The sequence below is a fragment of the Limanda limanda genome, chromosome 10 (assembly GCF_963576545.1).
Source record: "Limanda limanda chromosome 10, fLimLim1.1, whole genome shotgun sequence".
NCBI classification, from domain to species: Eukaryota; Metazoa; Chordata; class Actinopteri; order Pleuronectiformes; family Pleuronectidae; genus Limanda; species Limanda limanda.
Window position 1 is genome coordinate 23,552,271 of NC_083645.1, and position 26,625 is coordinate 23,578,895.

At 42.5% G+C, this 26,625-nt stretch overlaps 1 protein-coding gene across 5 annotated transcripts in view; it reads left to right on the plus strand.

Annotated features, from left to right (window-relative positions):
- Positions 1 to 26,625, plus strand: part of gria2b (glutamate receptor, ionotropic, AMPA 2b) — a 40,412-nt gene that overhangs the window by 8,276 nt on the left and 5,511 nt on the right. For all 5 annotated transcript variants that reach the window (XM_061079371.1, XM_061079372.1, XM_061079373.1 and 2 more), the window contains 9 exons: positions 11,997 to 12,236; positions 19,996 to 20,192; positions 21,579 to 21,632; positions 22,091 to 22,249; positions 23,574 to 23,741; positions 25,332 to 25,436; positions 25,557 to 25,664; positions 25,866 to 26,072; positions 26,195 to 26,562. In XM_061079371.1, coding sequence (XP_060935354.1) covers positions 11,997 to 12,236; positions 19,996 to 20,192; positions 21,579 to 21,632; positions 22,091 to 22,249; positions 23,574 to 23,741; positions 25,332 to 25,436; positions 25,557 to 25,664; positions 25,866 to 26,072; positions 26,195 to 26,562 — 1,606 coding nt within the window. The remainder of the gene's footprint in view (positions 1 to 11,996; positions 12,237 to 19,995; positions 20,193 to 21,578; positions 21,633 to 22,090; positions 22,250 to 23,573; positions 23,742 to 25,331; positions 25,437 to 25,556; positions 25,665 to 25,865; positions 26,073 to 26,194; positions 26,563 to 26,625) is intronic.

Consider the following 26,625-nt stretch of genomic DNA (forward strand, 5'->3'; position numbering starts at 1 on the left):
CACGGCGAGTCAGGGTGAGCGGGGGGGAAGGTTTTGTATGCACAGCAGCAAAGTCAGCACTCGTGTCCCCAGGCGGGCGATATCTTTGTGTATGACAGGTGTCTGAAGGAGACGCGGACATATATATACACACAGCAGATATATTCAGCCTCCCACTCGGGCGGGAGACGAGCAGTCGGAGTGTAACGATGCAACAGGCGACTCCGGACTGTCCTCGGCTGTCTGCTCCGATTTCAACACTGTCAATCTGAAGGGGGAGAAGACGCTGCTGCTGCTGCTGCTGCTGCTGCTGCTGCTGCTGCTGCTGCTGCTGCTGCTGCTGCTGTGGTGGACAGGAGTGAGGCTGCTCATGCACAGGTGGGTTTAGAGCAGGGACCGTTTGAATGGACATAAACTCCAGGTACATACAATAAAGCCAATAAGGAAATACCTGAGTCTACTACTCATTTGATTTAAAAGACTGGAGAACATTTTCATAATGAGATTAGGGTCCTAATGGTTTCCAAAAATATAAACGGTTCTGGACAAAATGCCAAACACAGACCACTTGGTTTAGAGTCTGGACGACTGTCGAGTCCTGCACAAACATTTCAAAATGAACACAAAAGGCCTCTCATCTCACAGCTCCACACCCCCCCCCCCTGCTGTGATAAAACAGCAGGAGAAACACTGGGGAAAAGGGGGGGGGAGCTGCATAAATTATCTGACACTTCCTTTCACCATTTGCACAGAAGGAAGTTCCACTAATTGCGCAACATTCAATATCGTACACTCAACGGCTGACCTATTATTTTTATCCCTGGAGATTTCCATCACACTGTTCCCGCTTGTCGTCGGGTCCCAGTTTATACAAATGCAGCTACAACGTTTTCTATGTTCCTCATCTTATTTTGAATGTCTGGACCAAAGCAGTGGACAGTCAGTGGACGACCCGCTCTACCACCTGAGTCACAGGTCAATTCCAAAAGCATTACTATCACAACTGCATTTACAGCTGAGCCATACATGGTGTTTACATCCAAGCCCGATACTTCTGAGCACATGTCAGCGTGTTACTCAGTGTTCTATCGTGTAACAAATTCTTGTTTTGGTGTCGTGTCTGCACAGCAAAACATCTTCTGTGTAAGAGCGCTGTTTGTCAAAAAAAAAAAAAGAAGTCAGATTTGCATGAAAATCCCTCACAGAAAGAGAGGAAGCATCAAATCCCATGAGAGCTGGAGCTGGAGCTGCAACCTCAATCTCACTTTTTAATGCTGCTTTTTATTCTGTTAAACCGAGGCCTCCGCAAGGTCACGACGCTGTTTGCTTCCTTTTGAAGTGAGAATATTTTTCTAATCTCCATTTTTTTTTCTGCGAGCCTCTTTGGCTGGCACCGATTCAGAGTGTGTGAGCGCTGGCAAACACACGATGTCGAAAGTGTATTTTAAATGGTCCGGGGGGCACAGTGGATGAGAAATGATGAAGTCGGAGCTGATGCTGTCTTGGTCGCTGCAGGATCTCTCCTGCTAACGACCGCGTGCAACTTGTCACCTGCTTTTGACTCCCACACAATGTACCATTAATTATGTTCTGTCCTCTGTCACCCTAGGTACCATAGTATCATATAGTATAATGTAGTATAGTATGGTATCATAGCCCATTGGATTGTACATAGTATCGTATAGGAAGGTGCAGGATATTGTGTAGTAAAGCATAGTAGCGTATAGTAGTATTGTAGCGAATAACATTGTAGCCTAAAGTCTAGTATAGTAGCTTATTATACAAATAGTATTGTATAGTATGGTATAGCATTGTAGTCTGTATAATATTGTAGTAGTATAGTAGCATAAAGCATAGTAACCTATAGTATTGTATAGCATAGTAGACTATAGTTTACCATAGTCTAGCTAGCCTATAGTATTGTGTTATTATTATCGTAGCCTAGTGTAGAATAGTATCATTTCATATAGCTTAGTAGCCTATAGTGTAGTATAGTAGCCCAAAGTATTATATTGTATGGTCAGTATGTAATTAGTTAAATTCTCATTATTGGCCATTATTTCCTAGAAATGCATTTTTCTTTATTCTTGTAATATTATGATTTTCTTTTCTCATAAAGTTAGGACTTTATTCTTATCATCTCACGACGAAATCTCAAGAATAGTTTTCTTTATTCATAAGTATGTAACATGGAATCATCTAATGTGTTATAATATAGGCTACTTTCAAGGATGAGGATGAGTATTGTGGTGTTGAAGTGGTATATTCTATAAGATAATATTCTCCATCAGGTTTAATGCTATTTCCCTTAAGCCGTACCACTTGTGACTGTATTCATTATAAGAGAAATGGTGGAGATTTGATTGAATACAGGTCAGGGACAGAGAGATGAACTACAGGTCACAGTAAAGGGAACGAGTCGGGGTTCAAATGGGGCTGGTGAGCTGATGAGAGACCTAATGTCGTGTTGTTCAACCCGGAGACAGGAGAGGTGAAGCCTCATGATGGGATCTCTCACGGCTCCGTCATTTTCTCTAATGAGAGCGAGAGAGAGAGGAGGAAATAATTGGTTTCAGTGCATCTACACTGAGAACTCAAATATAACATCCAGTTTACACGTGATATTCAAGTATCATTTGAGCAGGAGCTATCAAGCACAGGATCATGTGCACTAATGCCTCTTTTCTTTGCTTCACCTCTCTGAGTTGATCCCTACTCATCTCCGGCAAACACGGCCTGTGTGGTTGCTATGGCAGCTGCTCCCTCGGATGCTGGATGAAGCCGTGTTTTGAGAGATGTAACTAATTTTGCTCTGGCGGGTTCCAGGATCATTAGGACATAGAACGGCAGCTCCGAGCTCCGCTTTGGTATTTCCACAAAAGGTCAGGGGACGCAAAATATATTTTATTACAGGAGGCAGATGGAGTTTGAACAACAGTAGCCGTGTGTGATGTATGGGCTCAGCTTCGCCAAATCAATATGGCTGAAGAATTCTGTATTGTGCTGCTCGGGATGAATTAATGTGCCTGTGCACAGCAGCACTACACCGAGCTTTCCTCTGCTCAGATTTAAGACCTGGAGTGTGTTTTTATAGAGAAATGTTTTAGAAATATGATGAAAGCACCACCTTATCTTTGTGAATACTACCTGTCTTTGCGAGTAAGCTATAAAAAAAAGGCAGAGCTCGGCTACATGTTTGGTAAATCAAAATGTTTGAGAATCTATTGTTGATTAATGATGCTTCTTTGCACTATGCAGTCTGTGTGAGGAAGTGCATGGATGCTTTCTGTCAATAGCTCCGATTGTTCTTCAAAGCCGTTTTATATGTCTGAGAAGTAAAAGGGAAAAGTTTTTTAGTGTTGGGTTCTCTGAAGGCACCAACACACGCACCTACATATTCTTCATATGCAGAGAGAATTCAGGGAGCAAGATTTTCTGGCTTGAAGCCTTGTGGTTTCCTTTTCTAGCTGATCAATCACGTTTCACCAGGCTGTGGTTGCCCGAAGGCAAACAGTCCGTGTGGAGAGTGAAGAAGACCGAACGCACTGACTGAAGAGCTTCAGCTTTTTAATTGATCTGCATTCGTAAATCCCCAACACAAGCCCAAATGTAATGTGGACCTAAAATGCCTACAAAAAGATGTCAGTGTTTGTGAGGAGAAAGGTTAGACTAACCGGACTATAAATAGTGAACAGTGAACTGAAGATGGAGTCTTGGCCCGGATATCCACCGATGGGCAGGGAGATTGATCCCTGCTGGACACGGAGTATGACATGAATACTTAGATTTAGCTGAATTCTTTCATAAACTAAATCTTTTACAGAAATTGCTCCTTCAAATTGAATGGTCACAAATATATAGAAAGTAATCATGTACCATCGCACTCTTTTAGCCATTAACTTATATTCTGTTCAATTAAGCACCTTTTAAACATCTGGCTTGGAACTAATTAAAAACTCTTTGTGTTTGATTCTGTTGTAGAAGACATGATGGAGGATTCTGTAGACTCAGAAAACCTTGGTGATATCACTAGAGTACATTTTTGAAAAGCTTCTCCAGCTCTACAAAATTCTAGATCTTTTCACCACCCGAGTAGAGTTGACTTTGCTTCATGATGTTGGTGGACTCTCATTGATTCAAAATTAATATGGGAAATGGCTGCATTCAAAAACGTTGCTAGAGCTGTAGCAGTCAACCATATCTGAGCTCAGTCCCTCATCTCTGACTGAGATATCGCGGGGCGCCGTTCAACGATCACACACTGAGCCTTCAGTATTGAGGGTATTCATCGGTTTCTGTTCTCGGGGAAACCTACATCCTCCATCCAGGGCCGTCAGAAAGCCTCCAGGAAACAGGTCAGTGAACAAAAGGAGAGGAGGAGAGAGAAAGGAGACGGAGAGACGAGGTGGGAGGAGGGGAGTCGAAGTTGATAGGAACTGAGCTGCACTGTTCTACCAGAGACCAGCTGCCGGAAGAGCTGCTCAAAGGCAGACAAAAACACTTCCCAGTGTGGCTGGCTGGGCCGCGCTGACACCTCCCAGCAGTCCTCCCATCGGCCACTCAAGAATCAGACTGAGAGCAGTCACCACGGCAACGGCCCCCGGTGCTGAGATGCATGTTTGCCATTTCATTTAGCCGATGAAAGAATGTCATTAAGAAGAGGGTTTGCGAAGTAACACTGTTCGGTTATTGAATTTTTCATAAGCCTTTTACATTTTAAGAACAATAGCTGTATGTAGTATTTATACTTGTAACAGTGGAGCAGAAATCTGACCTATTTGGCTGATGCCCTCTTTTTGCGTTGAAGGAGAAAAGAAATTGACATTTAAAGCTTCCACACTGTGAATTTATGTATTTTCTGGGACTAGAGAGAACATGGCTGAAATATGTTTCCCTGGCAACCGTCTACAGAGGGAATGAAACCAGATAGTGTGTTTATGGGCTGCAGACAGAGCTCTCAGAAGTTATAAAGCACAGCCCACGCTCCATAAATGGGACTGAATATTGATAAATACTTTTGCTCAGAGTGTTGCAGCCAGGTTGAGTCCTTCTCTAATTCCTCTGGAATCGTGTGAATCTGTGGGATGAAGCGTGTTTTAATTGAGACGGGCAGAAAAGAGGAGCAGTCTTTAACTGGCTCTAAGCTTAAGTCAGAACTGTCTCTGTCCATTTTCTATTTCTGAGGCACAGTGATAAGGATTCAAATACTAAAGTCGAGAGTCTGAGATTACAGGAGCATTAAGGGAAGAGGGCAGAGAGGATCCTGGTGTGGTCCTAGCTTCACCTACGACCGGAATGTGAAAATGATGGTTTTAAAAAGACAAACAGTACAATTAACAACAGTGTTGATGAAGATGAGGAGCAGTTCTCGGGCATTAAACACTTTATAGGGAGTTCATCATTTTGTAGTGGTGTCCGAGTGTTTAGTTAAGTTTTTTAAACCCTATATAGTTGCAGAGACAAAACCTTGAAACATCGAGGTTGCATAATTTAACAATCTCCCAGTTTGTTCTGGAGGGCACAGATAAACCTAGTTAGTCCAGGTTTTTCAGGAGAGACACAACCTACAAGGTTAAAATCTGGGCTTGCAGCAAGTAGATCAGTGACAAGTGTGCTCAGGTTGCTCTGACGGGAGTGTTGGCTCCACGCCGCCTTACTTACCGGTGACGGATCCGTTTAACATAAAAGCCACAAAGTCCTGAGGCCCTCTTTCTCTGCAGTGAGAACACGAGTGTTAGAGAGGGCGCGATATCTAACAGGCAGCTCTGTTAGCTGTGACTGGAAAGCTGAGGGTCTTCACCACAGTGTGTGTGTGTATGTGTGTGTGACCGTGTGTGTGTGCGTGACTGTGTGTGTGTGTGTGTGTTAGCCTGAATCATCCTCTCTCCGAAGCACTGAACCACCATTGGCCATCTATTAAACATAAGATATTTCGTCCACTGCTGATTTAGTGGAGGCTAAGCTTCATGAAACTATATAACCCCCAAATATGTTTTCAAAAGGATAATTTAAAACCTATGCAAATCTCTTATAGCCTGAATACAACATGGAGCCTATCACATTTAAACCTACTATAAATATGAATAAAATAATGGCCTTTCTTATGATTTATTCATAATCAAACATTAATATATGAATTTTCACATTCATTCAAATCATATAAGATGTAGTGTTAACTCTGGACGTGTTATCAGCAGGTCATTGAGACCGAGTCCATCTCTGATCAGTGACGGTGAAGTAAACAGTAGCGCAGCGGTGCCTTTGGTGCCCGGGCGGTGAAAAGGAGGTCAGTTAATTGGGACGGCTAAATATATTTCAGCAGGGTACACCTTCTCCTCGGAAGGTGAACCACGGTGCCAGAGTGGCTGCTGGGACACATCTACCATCCTGGTGATAATGAGCTGATTAGAAGCGTCTGATGACCACAGAGTCGCTGAGTGCCCAAATATTTGCAGCCCAATAATAGAGATAAAAGTGTGTTTTTCCAGAACGGAGCCATTATCCAAACTAAATGACCGGGACCTTTATTTACTGTGGAAGGGAACAGGCCTCTATCTGAACCGGGCTTAGAGGCGCTGCTTTAATACTGGAACCCTCTGTTTGTATAATTGGTCGTTTTCTAACACGAGGCCTCATTGAGATCCATTTCCCTGTTTGACCTTATACAGTTAATGCTTAATGCTGTGAAAACAAACACCACTTTCTGTAACATTTCAAATTAAAAGCCCTCTTGCAGTTCAGTGGACAGAAATCCAATGCACACTAACCTAATTTCTTAAGAGGCTTCTTTTATTGTGAAACATTGCACATTACTACAAACCACAGTTAGATGAGACATTAACACACATAAAACCATAATGACCTAAATAGATCATTTATTTATAACTTAGATGAGTAGCCTTATCCAGAACAATTTAATTACATTTATGAAAGTAAATGTACATATATATACTTTAAGAGATAAATGTCTTCTTCACTGCTAATGCCCCAATCTTTTAATTATAGAATATTTTTGAGCAAAGTATACTTCACCTTAAATCAGCAGGTACTTGTAAACAGTGCCTAGACGTTGATAAATGATTTTGTGAAACATGCACTAATTCAGGCGTGTGTTGACCTTTAATGCAGCCTAAAGATCAGGAAACTAATTTGAAGGTTTGTAATGTTTTTGTGAAATGTGGTGCGTGAAGGTGCTGAGTTCAATATAACACATTTCCATGTGTTGGTCTGCAGACAGCGAGGTGACGGGACTGTTCACACTTTCTGTTTTAGGTTTAATCTCAAAGCAGTTTGGATCTTTTGCAACTTTTCCAGAGCAGCTGTACTTTCATAAAAATATTTTCCTCAGATTAAAAGTGCAGGGGAGTAAATCCAATATACACAGTTACATGGCTAATGATCCGTTGCTCCTGCTCTACAGCATTTATCTCAGAACTATGTATTTGATATGTCAACATGCTGGTTTCTTTCACATCATTGGCTTGAAGGAGGACATTTTAACACCCGCTCACACGCCCACGACCGAACACAGACAACCCGAGCACAAGCACACATACAAGCAGGGTTATGCGCTGTGCACTATTGTCTGCAACAACAATGTTAGGATTACAAATTCCCAAATCGACACCGTGTTTATCTCACTTGAACATTCCCCAGATTAAGAGAACCGCCGTTTTTTATTTTTTTCATTTTATCTTTGAGAACAGAACGATACTGAATTTATATCTCAATGTACAGACATCGAGCTATTTTTTTTTCATCATTCTGCTCATGGTGTTTTATTAAAGCGACCTCCTCAACACAAAGTCTCTCAGTTCTCTCCGGTTCTCTGTTCGTTGTGGGATTTTCTGAGGGCGAAAAAACTCCCTGGTTTCATTGAAAAGCAGTCGGATGTGACAGAGGCTTAATGGCTTTTTCCACAATCCTCACTGTTTCTGAGAGTTACTGTTTGTGGCTGGCTTTTCTTCTGTAATTAAACATTTCTGAATTCCTCACTGAGGAAGCTCATGCAGACGTCTGAACCATTCTTTTGCCGTCTCACATTCCGGAGTCAGAAAAATCCTCTGTGAGCGGTGGCTGCTTTATGGGAGAGTTGTTTCCGGATGTGAATTATCATTTTTCGGTAATAAAGTAACATGTTGTCAAAGTGTTTGACTCTGGCATAAGCTGCGGCACAGTCATGGGGATCTCCAGGCTCCTAGCGTGAGCTCAGAGAGTTTTAATCCCGGGCAAACTCAGCGAGCTGCAGCAGCCAGAGAGTGTCGGCACAGAAAAGCTTTAGAGACATGACAATACGCAGACGTGACGCCGAGCAACTCTCCATCTGTATTAGCTTCAGGCGGTGGCAGCGAGGAGTGCTATAGTACACAGTATATTTATTCTGTTCTATGATGAGATATGATCTTTGTTCTTTCTTCCGAAAAACAAACATCTGCAGCTTTGCGAGTCAAAGAGAGAACTGGATCCTTCTCAGCTCAAAATAAGAAATGGCATCTCTTTCATCACCAGTTGGAGTTTGCATGTTCTCTTCTTGTTTGTGTGGGTTTTCTCAGGGTTCTCCGGCTTCTAGCAGTCAAAAGGCGAGATGATTGCTGTTGGGTTCATTTGATTCACTCTTTATTATGGTCTTTCCCCCCCGGGCAATTATTAAAAGAAACGGTGGAACAGATGATGGATGGATCTGAAATGATGAAAGGAGCTGAGAAATCCAGTGCAACACAAGCACGTGTGATTTGATAGAACTGGGCCCAGGATTTAAACATTTTACAACAGCTTCGTATAGAGCTGTAAACTATAACTTAATATCAGTGTTTTCGTCTTTTACCCATAAAAAGCTGTTTATTTAATTTAGAGGAAGCTGAAAATCAGAGAAAAAATGTAAGATCCAAGAAAAAATCTCCAAACAAACAATTTTCTCTTGCTAACAAGATGTCTTTTCCTGGTAATTACGGTGTTTGGCAGCTTCTTTAGACATGAGGATATACAATCTGGCAGATTAAGGATCAGAAAGGCACCTGTCAGGGATGTATTTTCATTATTGGATAATTCATTGATGTCAAAGCAGCATTTTTATGTCGTAAATGTTGTTTTGACATTTTCTCAGTACATTTGCCTTTTGGAGGCAAAACTATTCTGATTATAGTTTATATTTTCCTCCCAGAACCAAATTTAAATCACATGAGTTGCTCGCCTCAGGTTTTTCCCTCAGTCCACTCAGTTATCAGCTCAGAGCAGAGAACCGTGACTTGTTGAACATGTGACCTAACCTCTTTCCTGAGGGATGTTTCCTCCTTTTCATTTGTATGAAACCAGTTTCCAGTTCCCGTGAGATTTAGGTGAAATTAGATGGCCGAGGTCTGATCCCTCTGTGGCCACATCACCGGCCACTGTCATCTGCTGAAAGGATCAGGACCCCCGCTCCAGACCCTGATGGAACAGCCTCTCGTCTCAGGTGGCTGTAATTGTGCGGCTTGATGGATCGTTTAAGATTTTGGAAGCACTCGCACTTTGGCGTGAGATGAAAGCCGGCCCCACCCCCGCTTATTTTGGCCTTTTTCCTGATGAGCTCTGCATGCTGTGGAGGTTTGAGACGTAAAAGGCAGCGGGGGGGTTCAGCTGCCTGGAGGATACATGGGGAAGCTGTCTTTTTGATTACTGGGGAGAATGGTTTGAGGCGTCTAGACTGGGTAGAAAATTGAGTTTAAAGTGAATGGTTAACACTTTCACTGACTGGACAAATATCTTTTTCGTTGCCTGAGTGAAGCAGCAAACTCTTCGAACTTTGTCTGTGTTGCTCTTCTGTCTTTGGAAAGTAGCTGTAACAGGATGTGAAAAGTCTTTATTAAAGAGCCAATTAGCTCCTGATGATCTTGTTTACTCGGTGTCAGAGATGCTTTTACGCCTGGTGTTAGGTTTTCATTTAATCTCGTATTTATCTTTAGTTTTATTACCATTAGCCACAGAATTCATTCTAGAGGAAAACTTGGAAAAAGCCATTTGTTTACGTACTTGAAATTCCCTTTCCTCAATTACTTCAACATGGAAACTGCAATCATATTCAGGTTGGGTTATGGGGAAGGATCTACTTGTAACCCGGCCTTACTTTGCACCCCCCAGTATTTTGACTTGGTTAATCACTTACGAAGATGCATTGATGTTTCAACCCAAGTTTCATGTCCATCTCAGGCCGTGACAAACTCAAAGGTTGTTCTGTGCAGAACATAAAGGGGACTTTGAAATCATAATTCCTCATAGCTTCTTCATCATTTTGGGAGACAGGAAATTCTACTTTTGCAAACTTAAGCTTCTTCGTTAGGGACACATTTTGAGGATGGGATTGAGACATATTACGGCACAAGCTGCTTTGTTGGCGCCAACTTTTAACGACCTGCTGTTAATTTGGTCCCAACTTTCACTAATGGAGATGCTGTGCTTGGAAAGTGGCTGTGAAGAGAACTCAGTGTAGATCATTATATCAGGAGTATAACAAACCTTTCCAAATCTCAACCTTCTTAACACAAAGACTGAATTGCAAAGGCTCTTTGTGAATCTGAAACATTTCCTCACTCTCATTTTGCTAAAACTGTAGTGGTCGTTCGTTTTGCCGCCTTTATATGTCTGGAATGTTTCCATTTCATCAACGCCAGTTGCCGCAGCCTGTGGCGGGAATCCTACAGTACTTACACCAAGCTGGCTAATATACATGGATTCCATTTCCCTTTGTCAGCAGCTCATCCCAGTTATATTGTTGACGAGGAAACGACTCATTAGTTGAATGACTTTGGAGACCACGTATGTCCAAGTCAATAAGCCTGATTAACTTACATCTGATCAATACACATTTACAAGCAACATGCCAATCTGCTGACCCCCGGTCCTGCAGCCTCAGGATTACCTCCACACTTGGTGTTTACCTGCAGCACCACTGCTTTCTGCTGTGTGCATTATAAATGCTCGATGCCAGCGGAGGTTCTGGGTGTATCCTGGCAGGGGGGGGGGGGCGCTATGAATTATTGAACAAAGGGGATTTTGCAAAGTCAACAGTATGATGGTGTAATGGAAATAATCCAGCCATTTTAAAATGCCGGCTGCATAGTCTATAATAAATGCCATCATTCAAGTTTAATGTCACCCAAAAGAAGCTGTATTAACCGACAGTGTAGTGTTGCATTGTGTATTTACTCTGCTACTCAAGCTGTTTTCAGACGTGAACTCCGGGAAAATGGACTCCAACTTTAGCATTCACATATGAAGAAAGCAGCAGGAGCCTGTACGAGTCAGCACATTTTTGTTTAGAGCCCATCAAACCTAGCGTCCGTTCTTATCCCAAAAGGTCTCAAATCTCATCATCTTCTACTTCTTCTACGTGTGGGATGCCTCCTTCATCCTGAGATATTAGTGTTGTTTGTTCTTTCAAGTTTTAAATTGTCTCATATAATCGCTTTGAATTCCCCAGAGAACTTCCAGCTGTATTCTCACATGCGATCATTGTCTGGAGTTTTTACTCAGGGGCTGGCAGGAATTATTCCCCAGATTGCCTAGAGCAGCAGACTTGGACATATACATACACATGTACATATACAGCCCCTCTGGATGATCTCTGGAAAATGTTCATCGCACGGCTGAAAGCAGCTATATTCTCATAGGAGAAGCCTGGAGTGGTTTCAAACTGTAAGATATGGTGGAGCACAAATGACCCACATGATGATCCCACACTCAACATCGCTTCCTTCCCACTGTATCATAGCAGCAGCTCATGCAAGTTTCACACAGTAACTGGTGTTCAGTGGATCCTTAACTATTGAATACAAGCTGTCCCCTGGCAGAGGTTGTGGAAAGCTGTCCATTCATCAGCTGAAAGAGAAACGGTGGAAAGATGTCCCCCAGTAGCTGTGTGCGCCTCTAACGTGCACTAAAGGATTGTAATAAAGATCTTGGTTATGGAGTTATGGCAGCGAGAGAAGAAGAAAAGAACCATAACCCACCGAACCTAACATCCCTCTTCCCCTCTGTTTCAGTCTGTTCACAGTTCTCCAGGGGAGTGTACGCCATTTTCGGATTCTACGACAAGAAGTCCGTCAACACCATCACGTCGTTCTGCGGGACGCTGCACGTGTCGTTCATCACGCCCAGCTTCCCCCTGGACGGGAACCAGCAGTTCATCATCCAGATGAGACCGGACATCAAGGGGCCCCTCCTCAGCCTCATCGAGTACTACAAGTGGGACAAGTTTGCCTACCTGTACGACAGCGACCGAGGTAAGACACATTCACATTTATATAAACTAACAAATCTCCTGTTCGGATTCATCGAAAGTCTCCTGGTATCTTGAAATGGATTTTTTTATGCGTTTCTCTTATTACAAGTTGGATTGAGAGATCATGGAAAAGTCAAAATTATTGTTTACATTCTTTTGCAACTGACATTCGGTTAAATTTATGCTCAAGTTGTGTCAAACCGATCATTCCCCCTCAAACGGTGGTTAAAATGAAAAACCTACTCCTGCAGCCGTAAAGCACAGGTGAGGTAAAGGTCATTTTGGTTCATGACAAACAGAGGTCATTTTGGTTCATGACAAACAGCTTGTCACATACAATCATCTCCAGCACCTCCCGTGTCTGAGTGTGAGCTTTATGTAATATCAAGGGGGAGGAGAGAGGTGGTCATGGTTGACACGGTACAGGTGGTGCGCCCGGCAGCCGTGCACTTCCACTCTCTCTCGCTGTAGAGGCAGGATCTGTTATGTGGTTGTGGTCTGAAGTTTCTGACTCAGTAGAAAAGTTGCATCTGGCTTCACGGCTTAAACATCGTCCATCTGTCAGTATTTAAATGTTATGATCTCGACTGAAGGACACAGGATGAATGGGATTTGCTGTACTACTCAAAAAGTTGCCTCGAACAGAGAATGGGATCTGTCATCGGCTTCACAACACAATATAAATTTAAAGAATATTGTATAATATACTGAACTTGGAGCACAACAGTAGACTATGTTCAGTATATCACTCAAATCCCCTAATATATAAAAGTCAGGAGGAGGGAGTAAAGTTAAATTTGAGATTAGAAACAATTACAAACCTGGATTTTTTTACAGTTGCTATAACTCACTTTGGGATTATAAGAAATAACAGATTTTGAGGCCTTATAAAAAAATGTTGTCATTTGGAAATTGTAAAACAAGGATGACAAAAATCTAAGAATAAAAACATCCCATCTTTTTATTCTCAAAGTACTTTCTTATTTGATATTTACCAAGCAATGACACCATAAATAAACGGTTTTGTACATTTGGGGAGAAATCCTGACCCTAAAAAGTTCTGAATCCGACCCAAAGTGTTAAAAATGTTCCTGCAGAAAAACCGTACTATTATAAATTGAATTAGTTGTCCAGTGTTTGAAGTGTTTCTGTTCCTTCTCTTCCCTGCTTTGCTCCACAATCAACACATTCAACTCACAGTCACACCGGGGAGCTGCCTCCTCTCGTAGCGTTGACCTGCGGGTCGGTGGAGCTGAGGAAACTCTTACACTCAAGTAGTTAGAGGGTTCAAACTGGTGATTCTCAGGTTAAAAGCTGCACCTCAGTGTCGAACACCACGAGCCTCCTGATGTCTCTCAGTCTTACAAACTTTGATTTGAAGCTCCGGAGGAAAGTGTGCATGATTAAAGATTGCACTCATTTGTCATTCTGCTCATTTAGATGCACACACATCATTCAGATGTACCTGCAGATTAAATCCTGGATGAGATCATGGGATGAATTTATGCAAGGCAGTCAAAGATTTAAAAAAAAAAAAATGATCCACCCTCCAACTGTAACATCCAGACTTACTTCATATTCAAATCTATTCTGTCTCTAGTCCCTGATCCCTTTCATCCCTGATTCTTTTCTACTCGACACTGATTGAGTCCAACTCCAGAAAGAAGATTACATTTGTTAAACTGACATTTTTCCTCATTGTTTGACACACAACACGTCCTTTATTAGCCCGGACAATTCAGATTGTATTAACTTGCAAGAGGAGTCTGAAAATCAAACACTGGGATTCAGTAAAAAAAACGTGAGTGCAAAACAACGTGCCTGAAAAGAGATAACAGCAAGAATTGGTGATAGAACACACGTTTTCTTTTTTTTTTAATTGTGCCTTATCTCCCTTTGCTTTGTCGTGTAACTCTTGTCACTGTGACATGTGCTAATTGTGATTCTGTGACTTCGCACCCTCGGAGGATCGCGCCGCCTCCTGCAGCACCGAGGGACCATCCGGGGCTGAAAGGGAAAATCTCTCTTCCTTTCTATTTTAATACTGTCGCTGCAATGAAAGCATCGAATTAAGACCTCAACGGTTTCGAGTTACAGTGGAATTACACTATCGGTTCCTTTCCTAATGTCTAACAGGGATGTCTCACTCCTTAAACCTATCTTTATCTTTTTAACTCTTCATTATAGAGGTAAAATCGTTATTTTTATTTTTGGCATGAGAACAGGAGGATTTTTTGGGGGGATTACTTTTAATTGGAAGCACTTAGAAGGTGTTACCTGATGAAAACCCAAAGATAGCTCTCAAGATATTAAAATAAGGTTCTGTAATCTCCAGGTAGAAGGAAGCGAATCAGCTCAGAGAAGTCGATACGCTGGTGTACGAGAAGGATTTAGTTTGTGTTTAACCTTTAACTCTCTGTCGTTTCTCGTCACATTAAGACAGAAGCTTGACTGGAGGTTTCTTCATGTTCCTCCTGTGTTTGCTCCACATTCTCTCTCTTCCTCCTCACAGCCCAAAGACATGCAGTCTTAGCTTGGTTGTGTGTTTCTATATGTTGGCTCTACCTCCCCCACCCCCCCCGTGACCCTCAGAGGATTAGCGGTATAGATATTAGAGCGTAACACTGAACGCCCACTGTTACAACAACAGCTCTGGTTCCAGAAGCAAGTTTCACAATCATATTCTTGCGGATGATCAGAATCTCAACGCAGAAAGTGATTCTTACTGCTGAACCATGTTGTTCCACGTATGGATGGATGGATGGATGGATGGATGGATGGATGGATGGTTGGATGGATGGATAAACTCCCCCACTGCATCCCCCCCCTCACACACATCCATCCATCTACAGTACACCCCCCACTTTGTCGCTTCTCTCTCTCTCTCTCTCTGCCTCACATCTCTGTCCACATGCTCTTCCCCTCCTCCTCCGTTGCCAGGTCCTCCCACTCACCCCCCCCGCCCCCCGAGCGACGGCACAGAATCAAATAACTCTTCCTCTCCAAAAAACCAGGAGAGGGGGGTGGGGGGGGGGGTGGCAGTTCCCAAGCAGCTGCTTTAAACTGTCCTCATGCTGACCTGCTGTCCCCACTGTACGTCCGCAATTGCACTAAAGAGCCTGTTGTGCATATTTCATCATTGCATGGCCGTCTAATTGGGTCAGTGTGATCCACTCATTCCCATGGCAACCAAAGTGTGGAGCAAGAGAGAGAGAGAGAGAGAGAGAGAGATTGTAAGTGACTGAGCAGGTTGGTTAATGATGCAAGGGTCTGTGTGTGTGTGTGTGTGTGTGTGTGTGTGTGATTGTGTGGGCGTCTTGCGAGAGGAGACAATTGTCTTGCCACTGCTTATGATGAATTTCATTGGTCCGTTGATACAATGCATTACAGCGTTGTCAGCGTTTGTCAGAACGTCAGTTTAGATAACGCATCACCGGATGCTGTTATAGGCTACATCACTAATATCACTTTTCAGTTGAAAATATTTTTTTCAGACCCTGAACCTGACTCTTGGAAAAGCGTCCGGTGCAGTTTTAGTTTGAGCGCTCTCGGTTTCTTAATGGACGGAAATAAAATTGAGATGTTTGGAAACAATGTCCCCAACGTTTGCTTCTTGATTGTTTTAAAATCAGTCACGACTCGACTAGAACCAAGTGTTTCTAACGATCATCGGAACAGTTCCACCTGGTCTGGTCCTCATTTGTAGGATTTTGTGACCAATAGACAATCTGCTTCCTGTTAACACCAGCATACACGTGCCTATTGTACATTAACGGTCATGTGACGTGTGTTTTCTAGTGTGTTAGTATGGACAGAGATCATTTCTGGAGCGTCTGGATATTTTGTTTTCGTGGCTGGTGGCGACAGCTGCAGTCGGAGCTTTAGCAGCTTCACACACTCTAGAGGGCACATAGAGTTAAAAGTGAAATGGTGGAAATTGTCCTTACACTTATCAGGTGCTGACAAAATTGCTAACATTGCTAAACATTTGTCCAATAGCATCAAAGATCAGTTTTGTTTGCACGGCTTGTTTCCATTTGCACACCTCAAGCACATGACATAAGATTATATCAGTGATTGATTATAATTCTTACTTTATTGACCCTGTATGTGCTCATTTAAATGTTTCATTCACATAATGGTTAATCATTTATACTATTCAGGCTTTAAGTTGCTTTATTACATTTAACAAATTAAACGAGATACAATAAACTCGTGGCCATCCATGAGAACATAGACATTTTTTTTAGAATAAAACTCCTCAGGAAATCATCATTTAAAGATTTAAACTGTTTCCCTAATGGAGAAATGTTCTGCTCCTTTTTCCACTTAAATAACAGCCTGAAACCACAGCACTTACCAATTAGTTTAAATGGTGCTCCAGTTGTTATTATGCAGGAAGTGGACAGGTTTACCTGAGGGAAGGATCCTGGACCTTTAGCATAATGGATGAGTTAGGAAATATTATAAGATATTGTAGGTATTGGACCATTTTCCTCTGTCTGCATTATTTATAAGCATTTTCTTTGCTCATTTAAATAGTTTTGCATCATATTATGCAAATGCTCTCATGCATCCACATACATCCGCTAACATTGAGATGTTTTTTGATCAATGAAGTTAAGCTTCTCGCAGCGAACGCTGGATCTACGGTGACTGAAAGAGAAGGAATAATCTCCCTCTGACTAAACTGTAAGATCCCACATGAATTTCCTTTTGCCGTTCCAAATGGGTGAATAACATAAACTAGTTCATGTCTCCTTATTCTCCCCTGACCTTTCAAATCCGGGGCAATTTAGGGGGTAAGTGTAAGGTCACGTCACATATTTGTTCTTCAGTCTCACAGTAGTGCTCTGCCTGACACAATGACGGCTGCGTGCCAGGGCCGAACATATGCTTCATCCTAAAGAGAGGTGATAATAAACTACAGAGGAAATCTGAGGAGCCAGGTCTCCACTTGAGTTCTGGATTTACAGCATCAACAAAGATTTTTACAGCACCTTATCTCAGGGTTCAGTGTAGAGATGGATGGATAATATCTGGATTAATCTGTAGCAGATTAGAGGAAAAACATCAGTAACATTCCATAAGTAATACGACACAAGTAATGGATTAAATTGTTCAAACAACACTGAAGGTGTCTCCCTTTACCACAGACAAGAAAAAAACAAACATCTTATCTTCATCTATATTTTAAACTTAGCTCGCAGCTATTTTCCCTCACGGTCTGTTCCATCAGGGAGATTTACCTGAAGAAGAAAGAAGACTCTGTTGCTATGGTTATGCTCTGGCCTAATTCTGAGCACTGGATAAACTGTTGACCAGAGCTGTGGTTTTTTTTTTTTCAGATGTGTTATGAAAGTTTAATGGACACTTGCTGCCAGCCACATAGGAAAAAAGAAAATGTTCTGTGTTGGTGATATAAGTAGGCTGGTTATCAAAGAATAATGAAGCACATGAAGGCTGCAGCCGCACGGACATGAAGCACAGTCGAGTTTGAGCCTCTGTGGTTTCTTCATCTCTTTCTTTTATTTTAAACTGCACCTAAAAACACAGGAAAATATATTATTTGTGTATTTTAAGGTCATTTTTTGGGGCCAAATTGTGAAAGATTTTAAAGTTAATGATCGGTTGACAAAAATATGTTCTGTCTACTAGTTTTCTGCATAATCCTCCTGAATAACAAACAAATGCTAAAAATACATATAATACAACCAAATATGAAGATCTTAAAGTTAGGAAATAAAGATTTAACGTAAAATGAAAACTGAAAACATTGTCAATTTCTTTAAAATGACATTTTTCTGGTTGATTTGCTCATATCGGGCTCTCGTCAATATACAACTTTCTCTCATTAGAAACTTTTGGTTTTACCTTTGTCAACCTAATCTTTCCCCTTCCTCTCCTTCCACAAGTAGGAAAAGCCTTAAATCTGTGATAACCAGTCTTCCAGCTACGTGACCAGGCCGCTGTATGGCAGGCTTTTCTAAAAAATAATCAGAATGTGATTCACAATGTGTGGAAATGGCAAAATCATATGGTTTCAAGGAGCAATTTGCAATGGGGTTTAGAAACCCTGACCACTTAAAGAGCCACATGGCGCCGACATGCATGACACCATGACGGCCCCACTTCATGTACAGCTCTTAGAGACCAATCATTAAAGAATATAACTCAACCTTAATCACAGCTAACGCCGAATCCATTCACCTCAACATTTCGCTGATGTCCTTGCATTATCCTCACTGTAAATCACCCTCAATTCCAATTATCTCGTTTAATACGCATTGATCAAACAGTCATATTTAACCGGACCATAATGACCTTTCTGTAATTATGATGTATAGTTCATTCAGATAAAACTGCAAGCCTCCATTTTCCCTCCCAACCGTCGTAAAAGCACCGCAGTGTCGCATGAAATTGATTACATCTGCAATTCACTTCGCTGTGGTCAGGCAAAATGAAACACTCCAGCCTTTTATCAAACCGCTCTCTAACCGCCCTCTGCAGACCCGGGATCAATACCAGCAGAGGTTCAGCTGTAAAGCCTGATGGAGTGGGATGATATGAATAGAAGTATATCAATGGATTTAAATGGCGACTGTGCGCTTTGCCTTTAATAGACGGAACTTCACAATGATGGACGGCCGCTGCGTGTTTCTTGAAACACTCGGGTGTTGCAGCTTTGTGTGTTCAACACTTTATACGTTTATACTTTATACGTTTTTTGATCAAAGACGAATAAAGTTAGACCTTCTCCCGTCGTGCAAAAATGAGGTACGGGTCCGGCCATTTTGCACTTTCGATGTCATTTGAAGCCAGAGTCTGCGTAGTTGTGATAATAGTGTGGAATGTTGAGGTTTTTCCAATACATTTGCAAAAGTCAGTCCCAGCGTTAAATCATGAACAAGATTTTATGCATCAAATAACTGATTAAAACCTTCTTAATAGAAGAATGAGCACCCGGACATACATCAGTATGATAAGAGCTACCTGAAAGAACAGGAATCTTTTGCTTTGACTTTTGAGTTTGGTCCATGTTTCATTCACTAACATGGAGGAGACACCAGGGGTTTAGTTTCACGTTGCTGTCATGCCATCTATCTTATATAGTTTATGGTAATGACTATCTAATTAAGTTTGTACAAAGGTCGCAGGTTTGAACTCTGGACAGTATTTTTAATTTAAACAGACTTTTACCCTCTCGGTCGAATGAATGTTCAAATTTCGAATAAAAAGTGACATTATAATGTACAGGAAGGAGGAATGGGATGAGCTAGATTAATGAAAAAGTATCTTTACCCAACTTCACACAATACTCCCTCAACAAATAAAGTTTGGTTGATACTCGATGCATTGTAGATGTTCAAACCGTTGAAATCCCCAGAATAGTTTCAAACCTGAGAGAAATAGACACCAGGTTAAGCTCCAAATTCCACAATACAGCCATGAAGCAGTAATATGAACAGTCTTGTTGTTGAAGCAGTCGAGTGAATTGTTAGACTCACTTTCCTCCCACTTGTCGGTCGGGTTCATGCCAGAACTCCTGTGACTCATCTTGATGAGCTCTTTACATAAGTCGCTGAGTTTCTGTAAAAACCTCCACAGAGTTTGAGTTAGACGACAGTGAATGCGTCAAAACAGGAAAAAGGATTTGTCTGTCTCACTCTCAAGTTCTTTCTGCTTCCGTCATTGCTCTGTTCTGCTCTGTTGCTCTCCCTGCCCTGACTCCCTGTACGGGTTGTCTCGTCCCTCCTCAGGCCTGACCACGCTGCAGGTCGTCCTGGACACGGCGGCGGAGAAGAAGTGGCAGGTGACGGCCATCAACGTGGGGAACCTGAAGGATGAGAGGAAGGACGAGGCGTACCGCTCACTGTTCCAGGACCTGGAGAACAAGAAGGAGCGGAGGGTGATCCTGGACTGTGAGCAGGACAAAGTCAAAGACATCATGGACCAGGTGCAGTGTTCGTCTACTTCCATTTTCATAAGGAATTCAAGTTGTTTATTCATTATATGGATTGAATTAAGTTTATACAAAATTTTAAATTCATTAAAAACTGTGATGGTGATGCAGTATCTTGAGTCTTTTACTGATCCAACACATACATATGATATATAATAAAAAAGATAAAAGTTAACATACATGTTGTTATTCATCTCTTTGGAGAGCTGAGCTGAGGAATCTGTTCATTTTCTAACTGAAATACTGATAAATTAGTAATTTGAATATGAATTATTACTGATATGAAAACATCCACTGTGGTTTGTGGAGCCTGTTTATATTTTTTTTATATATCTCAGATCTCAGGTTAGCCAACACTCAAACAAAAACTAAAGAATTAGATTACATAACTGAATAGAGAAAAAAAGAAAAATACAAATTAAGAGCATGATTTTAAACACTTAGTAAGAAAACTCTTATTTGTATTCAGCCATTATTTTAAATTCAATACCAGCCAAGACAAATTCAGGAAACGCTAACAACCCTAATGTCCTTCAATTCCTCCTGGAGGGAGAAACTGAAACACTTGCCCTTGATTCAGCAGACAAACAAGAACCCTGCAGTCCAGGAGAAGCAGGAAACCACTGTAACAATTACACTAATTGTGCTGTAAACAAAACTGCAATTAAAGGCGAAGCCGATGCACATGAAAAGGTTATTTTTACTCCACCTTTTACCCACGAGAGAAACGTATGGATAAACATTGAACGCGTGCGGACGTCTGTTTAAGCGAACTCGATGCCTGCAGCCGCGGCGCCTGTTTATCGGGGGAAAACAGAATCCGTCCACGTTTTTTCTCGCCTCGTGTCGAGGACATTTACATAGAAGATACAAGACATTATTATTCAAATCTGCTCGGAGGAGCGGCCCTGACAAACGGAGGTGCCACTCAAGCGGCGGGATTAGTTTCAGGTGTGTCATCTATGTGCGGCGCTGTAATGGTTTATACCTGAGATAGTTCTCTTATTTTCTTCTTTGTCTGTTGCTCTGCTGATAAGGGAAGGTGGTGGTGGGATTAAATATCTGTCGAGCAGCGTTTGGGACTGTGAACGCGACTCTGTTTTTACTCTGCGATAATTGGCCCGAGGCTGTTGGCCATGTTGGGGCTGAGCTCGACTAGTTCTAAAGTGTGAATGTAATAGATTTGATTTCTGGTTGTTGTGTCTCCCACCGTCTCATATCGTTCATAAAGGCATGATGATTAAAAAACATAAAATCTTATTGAGATTACATTTATTCTTTTGCGATTTACCTTAACTATGTTGTTTGCTTGAGACTCATTTGTTCCTATCGGAGTTTTCTCCTGATACCTTGTTATATTTGTGTGTCTCATCACCACAGGTCATTACAATCGGCAGACACGTGAAAGGCTACCACTACATTATAGCCAATCTGGTAAGTGTAAACTCTTCTTCATCACTTACCCAGGATAGTGCTCTAACTCTCTGAAGCTGCTTTCACACATGCACTGAAGTCCGGACATTTTCCGGAAATATTCCAGAGGGGCTGCACGTGAAAAAGCAAATGTCAGAGTCAGTTGCTCCAGACATTTCTCAGGAACTTCTCCTGCCAGCCCCCATGTCTGAAAATGTGCCGATGGGGAAAGTTTCCAGATGTTACATCTTTATATTAATGACTTTTCTAACACATGAGGGACGGGAAACTGGAAGAACACAAATACCTCATCAAGTCATAGATCATACGGACAAGGTGCAGACGCTGGTGTGGAAGTGCTCTCAACAAACACACTGTTCTTCTTTTATACATCAATGTCATGTCTGAAAACAGCTTTTATTTCTCAACTTCCATTTACAGTAATGCAGTGATCATCAAGCCAATAATCTTGCTTTCAGGGATTCGTTGACGGAGATCTGTCCAAGATCCAGTACGGAGGTGCCAACGTGTCGGGCTTCCAGATCGTTGACTTCGACGATCCTCTGGTGTCCAAGTTTGACCAGAGGTGGGAAGCCCTGGAGGAGAAGGAGTATCCTGGGGCCGACAATAAAATAAGGGTGAGTATTAGCAAATCAACTTTAGAGCGCAAGGACACACACACACACACACACATACACACTTGTTCTATTTCTTTCCTTGTCTTTATTTGTGGGACTGTTGGTAGGAAACGTCTCTGTAAGCACTTCAATGCGCCCGAGTTGCTCTAATGTGTTCACGTCTGAGTAAATTGTGCAGCCTCCATCTGCATCGGCCCCAACTTAACACTCACGTGGACACACTGTGTGCATTATTAAACACGTCTCTCAGTAAATATCCTGGCCACACAAGCGTACAAGCAGAACATTTTCCCTCTACCTAAGTGCGAGTTATTTTATACAAGATATACTTTTTTCATATGCTTGCAATATGAAATGAATCATGGTTTGAAATGAGAAGCTCAGCTCTTCTCCAGACTCTGAGACAAATACACACATATCCTCCCAGCTCCCGTCTGCCGAATCCTCCAAGTTCCACTTCCCTTTTATTTAAGAGGTTTGAGTCTGGGTGAAGAATAATAACTCGAGTAGACGTATCATCGTCTGTCTAATTGGGACAAGAGGCCTAAATAACAGGGAGGAATAATGAGCAGGAGGAGGAATGGTGTTTATGCTGGTGTTTAGTTTAGAACTTCAGAGGCGAACGCTTTGTTATCCGAGTGGCTCATGTTGGTCCTCTTCATTTGATCAAAGGGTGGATTTGAGGTGAGAAGTTTCAGCTGAAGAGTTGTTTTTCAGCCAATTATCCTTTCCCCTAAAAAGTTGAGCCATGCGACATTGGGCTTCAGATCTGCGGTTGGATTTGAGACACAGGCCTGAGTGTTCCAGGGTAGATTGCGTCATGTCGTTAGATGCATGGCTGCTGTCGAGACGAGTCACAAAAACTCATCTTAACTGGAGCAAAGCTTCTATTTCCTGCTCAAGGGGAAGCCTCTGATTTGCCCTTAAGCCCAAATACAATTAAGTTGTTTTGGAAATGTTTAGCCATAACAAGGGAGAACACACCTTGGGGGGAAAAAGGATTTGTCTCAACCAAAGACTGTTTATAGAGATGGACGACGCATCTCCACGTCCTCCCACTATCCAAAATATCTAAAATATTCACGCTGTCATCTTTTGAATCCCGAGACAGTAGCAAGTTCCCGTTTAAACACATGCTTGACCAATCATGAATGTTTCTCAGGCTTCGATCCTGATGTTTCCCCTTGTTTTGCATCCAATAACGAATTTAAAACCAAAATCTAGCACTTAGCACTCTATAAACTACTGACAATAACCCTAACCCATGAAGATGGATTCCTATGACCCTCTAATGTCCACGCTCTTGTCCATTGTCCCGCTCTAGTACACGTCTGCGTTGACCTACGACGCCGTGCAGGTGATGACGGAAGCGTTCCGCTACCTGCACAAGCAGCGCATCGACTTCACCAGGCGGGCCAACACTGGCGACTGCCTGGCCAACCCTGCTGTGCCCTGGGCTCAGGGTGTGGAGATCGAGCGAGCACTGAAACAGGTAACACACGCACACACACACACATGCACACACAACCACACACACACACAGATCCCTTTGTCGGCGAAGACTCGTTGCTGTGGTAACACGAGATCTCCCTTAAGAAATACCACAAAGGGCGGAGAACACTTCACAGAGATTGATTAAAGATAGCATTTTTTTTGGTTTTGGTTCCACCCTGCGTGTGCACACAGTTAAACTGACAGCTGGTCTTCAGAAGGCCGACACTCCGTCCTCTGAGCTTTGATGCTCGGCTTCTCCTCCTGCTGAGAATTGAAGCCCGACAGCCAAACCAAAGTCGACTCTGTTCTCTCGGTCTTTGAGGTTTTTTCATGTTGTAGACGCAGATTTTTTCAACTTCAAATGCGAGTGCGAATTGAATCGGAGCAAAGACTTTTAAGCCCGAGAGCAACTGATAACAAATATCAACAGAATCTCTGACCTTCCGTCCCGACCTATGGGTCGTCGGCAAACTTTCACTTTATCTGAAATTATTACCCCGAGGAGATTAACCCACAGAAAAAGCCTCTGTTAAATATGTGAGCGACGTGTGCAATCAGCCAACGTTTCCTTCTCTCCGTATCGCTGCTGCTCTGACTCATCTATCTGAAATTACAGAAAAGGATCAGGAGCTCCTCCAATTGGCCACGAGGCAACCGTCTGTATCCAGCCGTGAGATTTCTGTGATGATTGAAGTGTCAGTAGATTAAATCTCAGAGGGCTGTTTATTTTTTTATTGAGGGATAATCAGTGTTTGGCATAGATGCAATCACCTGGTACCCGGGATGTCTGGATATACAAGATGCTGGAAAAGATGCCTTAAGCCACACCATGACGATGAGACTGGGAGTAACCGGGCGGGGATCAGATGTGTCAGATGATAAAACTATCAAACGCGCTCGAATTCAGGATTTCTTCCAAAATCAATTATGTTGCTTTGGATTCGGTTTGAAACAAAGAGGCAGAAAGAAATAACCAACCATCGGATCACAGAGATGTTTTTCATTTCTCTTTCGTCAATAAAAAAAATCTATCCATCCTTTTCTACAGACGATATTATATATTAAAGGGAATTATTGAATCTTAGGTGGGACACAAGCAGTGACCTATATCCACGTCTAGACTGCAAAGAATAAAACCAGTTATTTTTGTTGAAGTGGCAGATTTGCATATTCCCGGCTCCTGTCGGTATGAGCTCCTTGGATATTCCATAAGGAAACTTGCTTGAAGACTTCTTAACAGAGTTTGGTATATTTGTTACAGCAGGAGCTTTTCTGGTTGTGGAAGCCGGGGATTGTGGGTAATATCAGACGTTAACTTGTGTTGTTTGTCCACACAGTCCGAGCTCTTTTCAACTTAGACCACTCGGACACTCTCAAATCACTCGGACTCGAATGAAGGCGCTGCTCCTAAGTAACAGTAACATAAAATTGCATTTAATTTATGCAGGTTTTCATCTGTTGAATCAATCTCGTTTCAGGCCAACGCACTTTGATGAAATATGTACGACACATGATGAAGCTGCCTGAAGCGCTGTGAAAGTCCTTTTGAAGTCGGCGTTCAGTAACATTTGGATTTGTCTCCTCTCAGGTCCGCGTGGAAGGCCTCACAGGAAACATCCAGTTCGACCAACATGGCAAGAGAGTCAACTACTCGGTGAATGTGATGGAGCTGAAGACCAACGGCCCGGTGAAGGTGAGTGTGACGATCTCCATCAGCGGCAGTGACGTTGAATAACGGATTGGTTTGAATCCAGATCGATGCTGAACATGCTGTCGTCACGAAGGGTTTTGTGTAATTTGTCTGTTTGAACAGATTGGATACTGGAATGAAGTGGACAGGATGGCTGTGACCAAAAGTGACGTGTTTGCCAACGAATCGACAGGAATGGAAAACAAAACAGTCATCGTCACCACCATCTTGGTAAACACGGACTCCATTATTAGCCACATCACAGTGAATTTTGCCTTTAGATTGGCAGCCAGAATAAAAACCAGGCTCCTGACGCCTTGTTGTGTACATCATGACGGCTCAGTGTGAAACGTGTGTGTCTCTGAAGCCTCTGTTTGTTATTCAAACCTCTCGTGCTGAGCAGTGTTGTCTCCTCTTGTCTCCGTCCTCCAGGAAGCTCCGTATGTGATGCTGAAAAAGAACTCTGACCTTTTCGTGGACAACGACCGCTACGAGGGCTACTGTGTAGATCTGGCCGCTGAGATAGCGAAACACTGCGGCTTCAAATATCAGCTGAAAATCGTGAGCGATGGTAAATACGGAGCCAGGGATGCAGAGACTAAAATCTGGAACGGGATGGTGGGAGAGTTGGTGTATGGGGTGAGTTACTGGTTTCATTTAAGAATGCTCTAAAGGTCCTGTAACAAGTGAGAATCAAAATATTAAGTGAAATTAAGAGTTTTCATTCTGTTTTGTTTGTTTTTTCTTCGTTGGTCTGATAGAAAGCAGACATTGCCGTGGCTCCTCTCACCATCACTCTGGTGCGAGAGGAGGTGATCGACTTCTCCAAGCCCTTCATGTCCCTGGGAATCTCCATCATGATCAAGAAGCCTCAAAAATCCAAACCGGGAGTCTTCTCCTTCCTGGATCCGCTCGCTTACGAGATCTGGATGTGCATCGTGTTCGCCTACATCGGCGTCAGCGTCGTGCTGTTCCTCGTCAGCCGCTTCAGCCCGTACGAGTGGCACACAGAGGAGTACGAGGACGGGCAAATCCAGACCAACGAGTCAACCAACGAGTTTGGCATATTCAACAGCCTGTGGTTCTCCCTTGGAGCTTTCATGCGTCAAGGCTGTGACATCTCTCCAAGGTAGGTCGGACTAAACTACAATTCAATTTGCAGAGAATATCTGCAAATTCCTTAAAGCCAAAC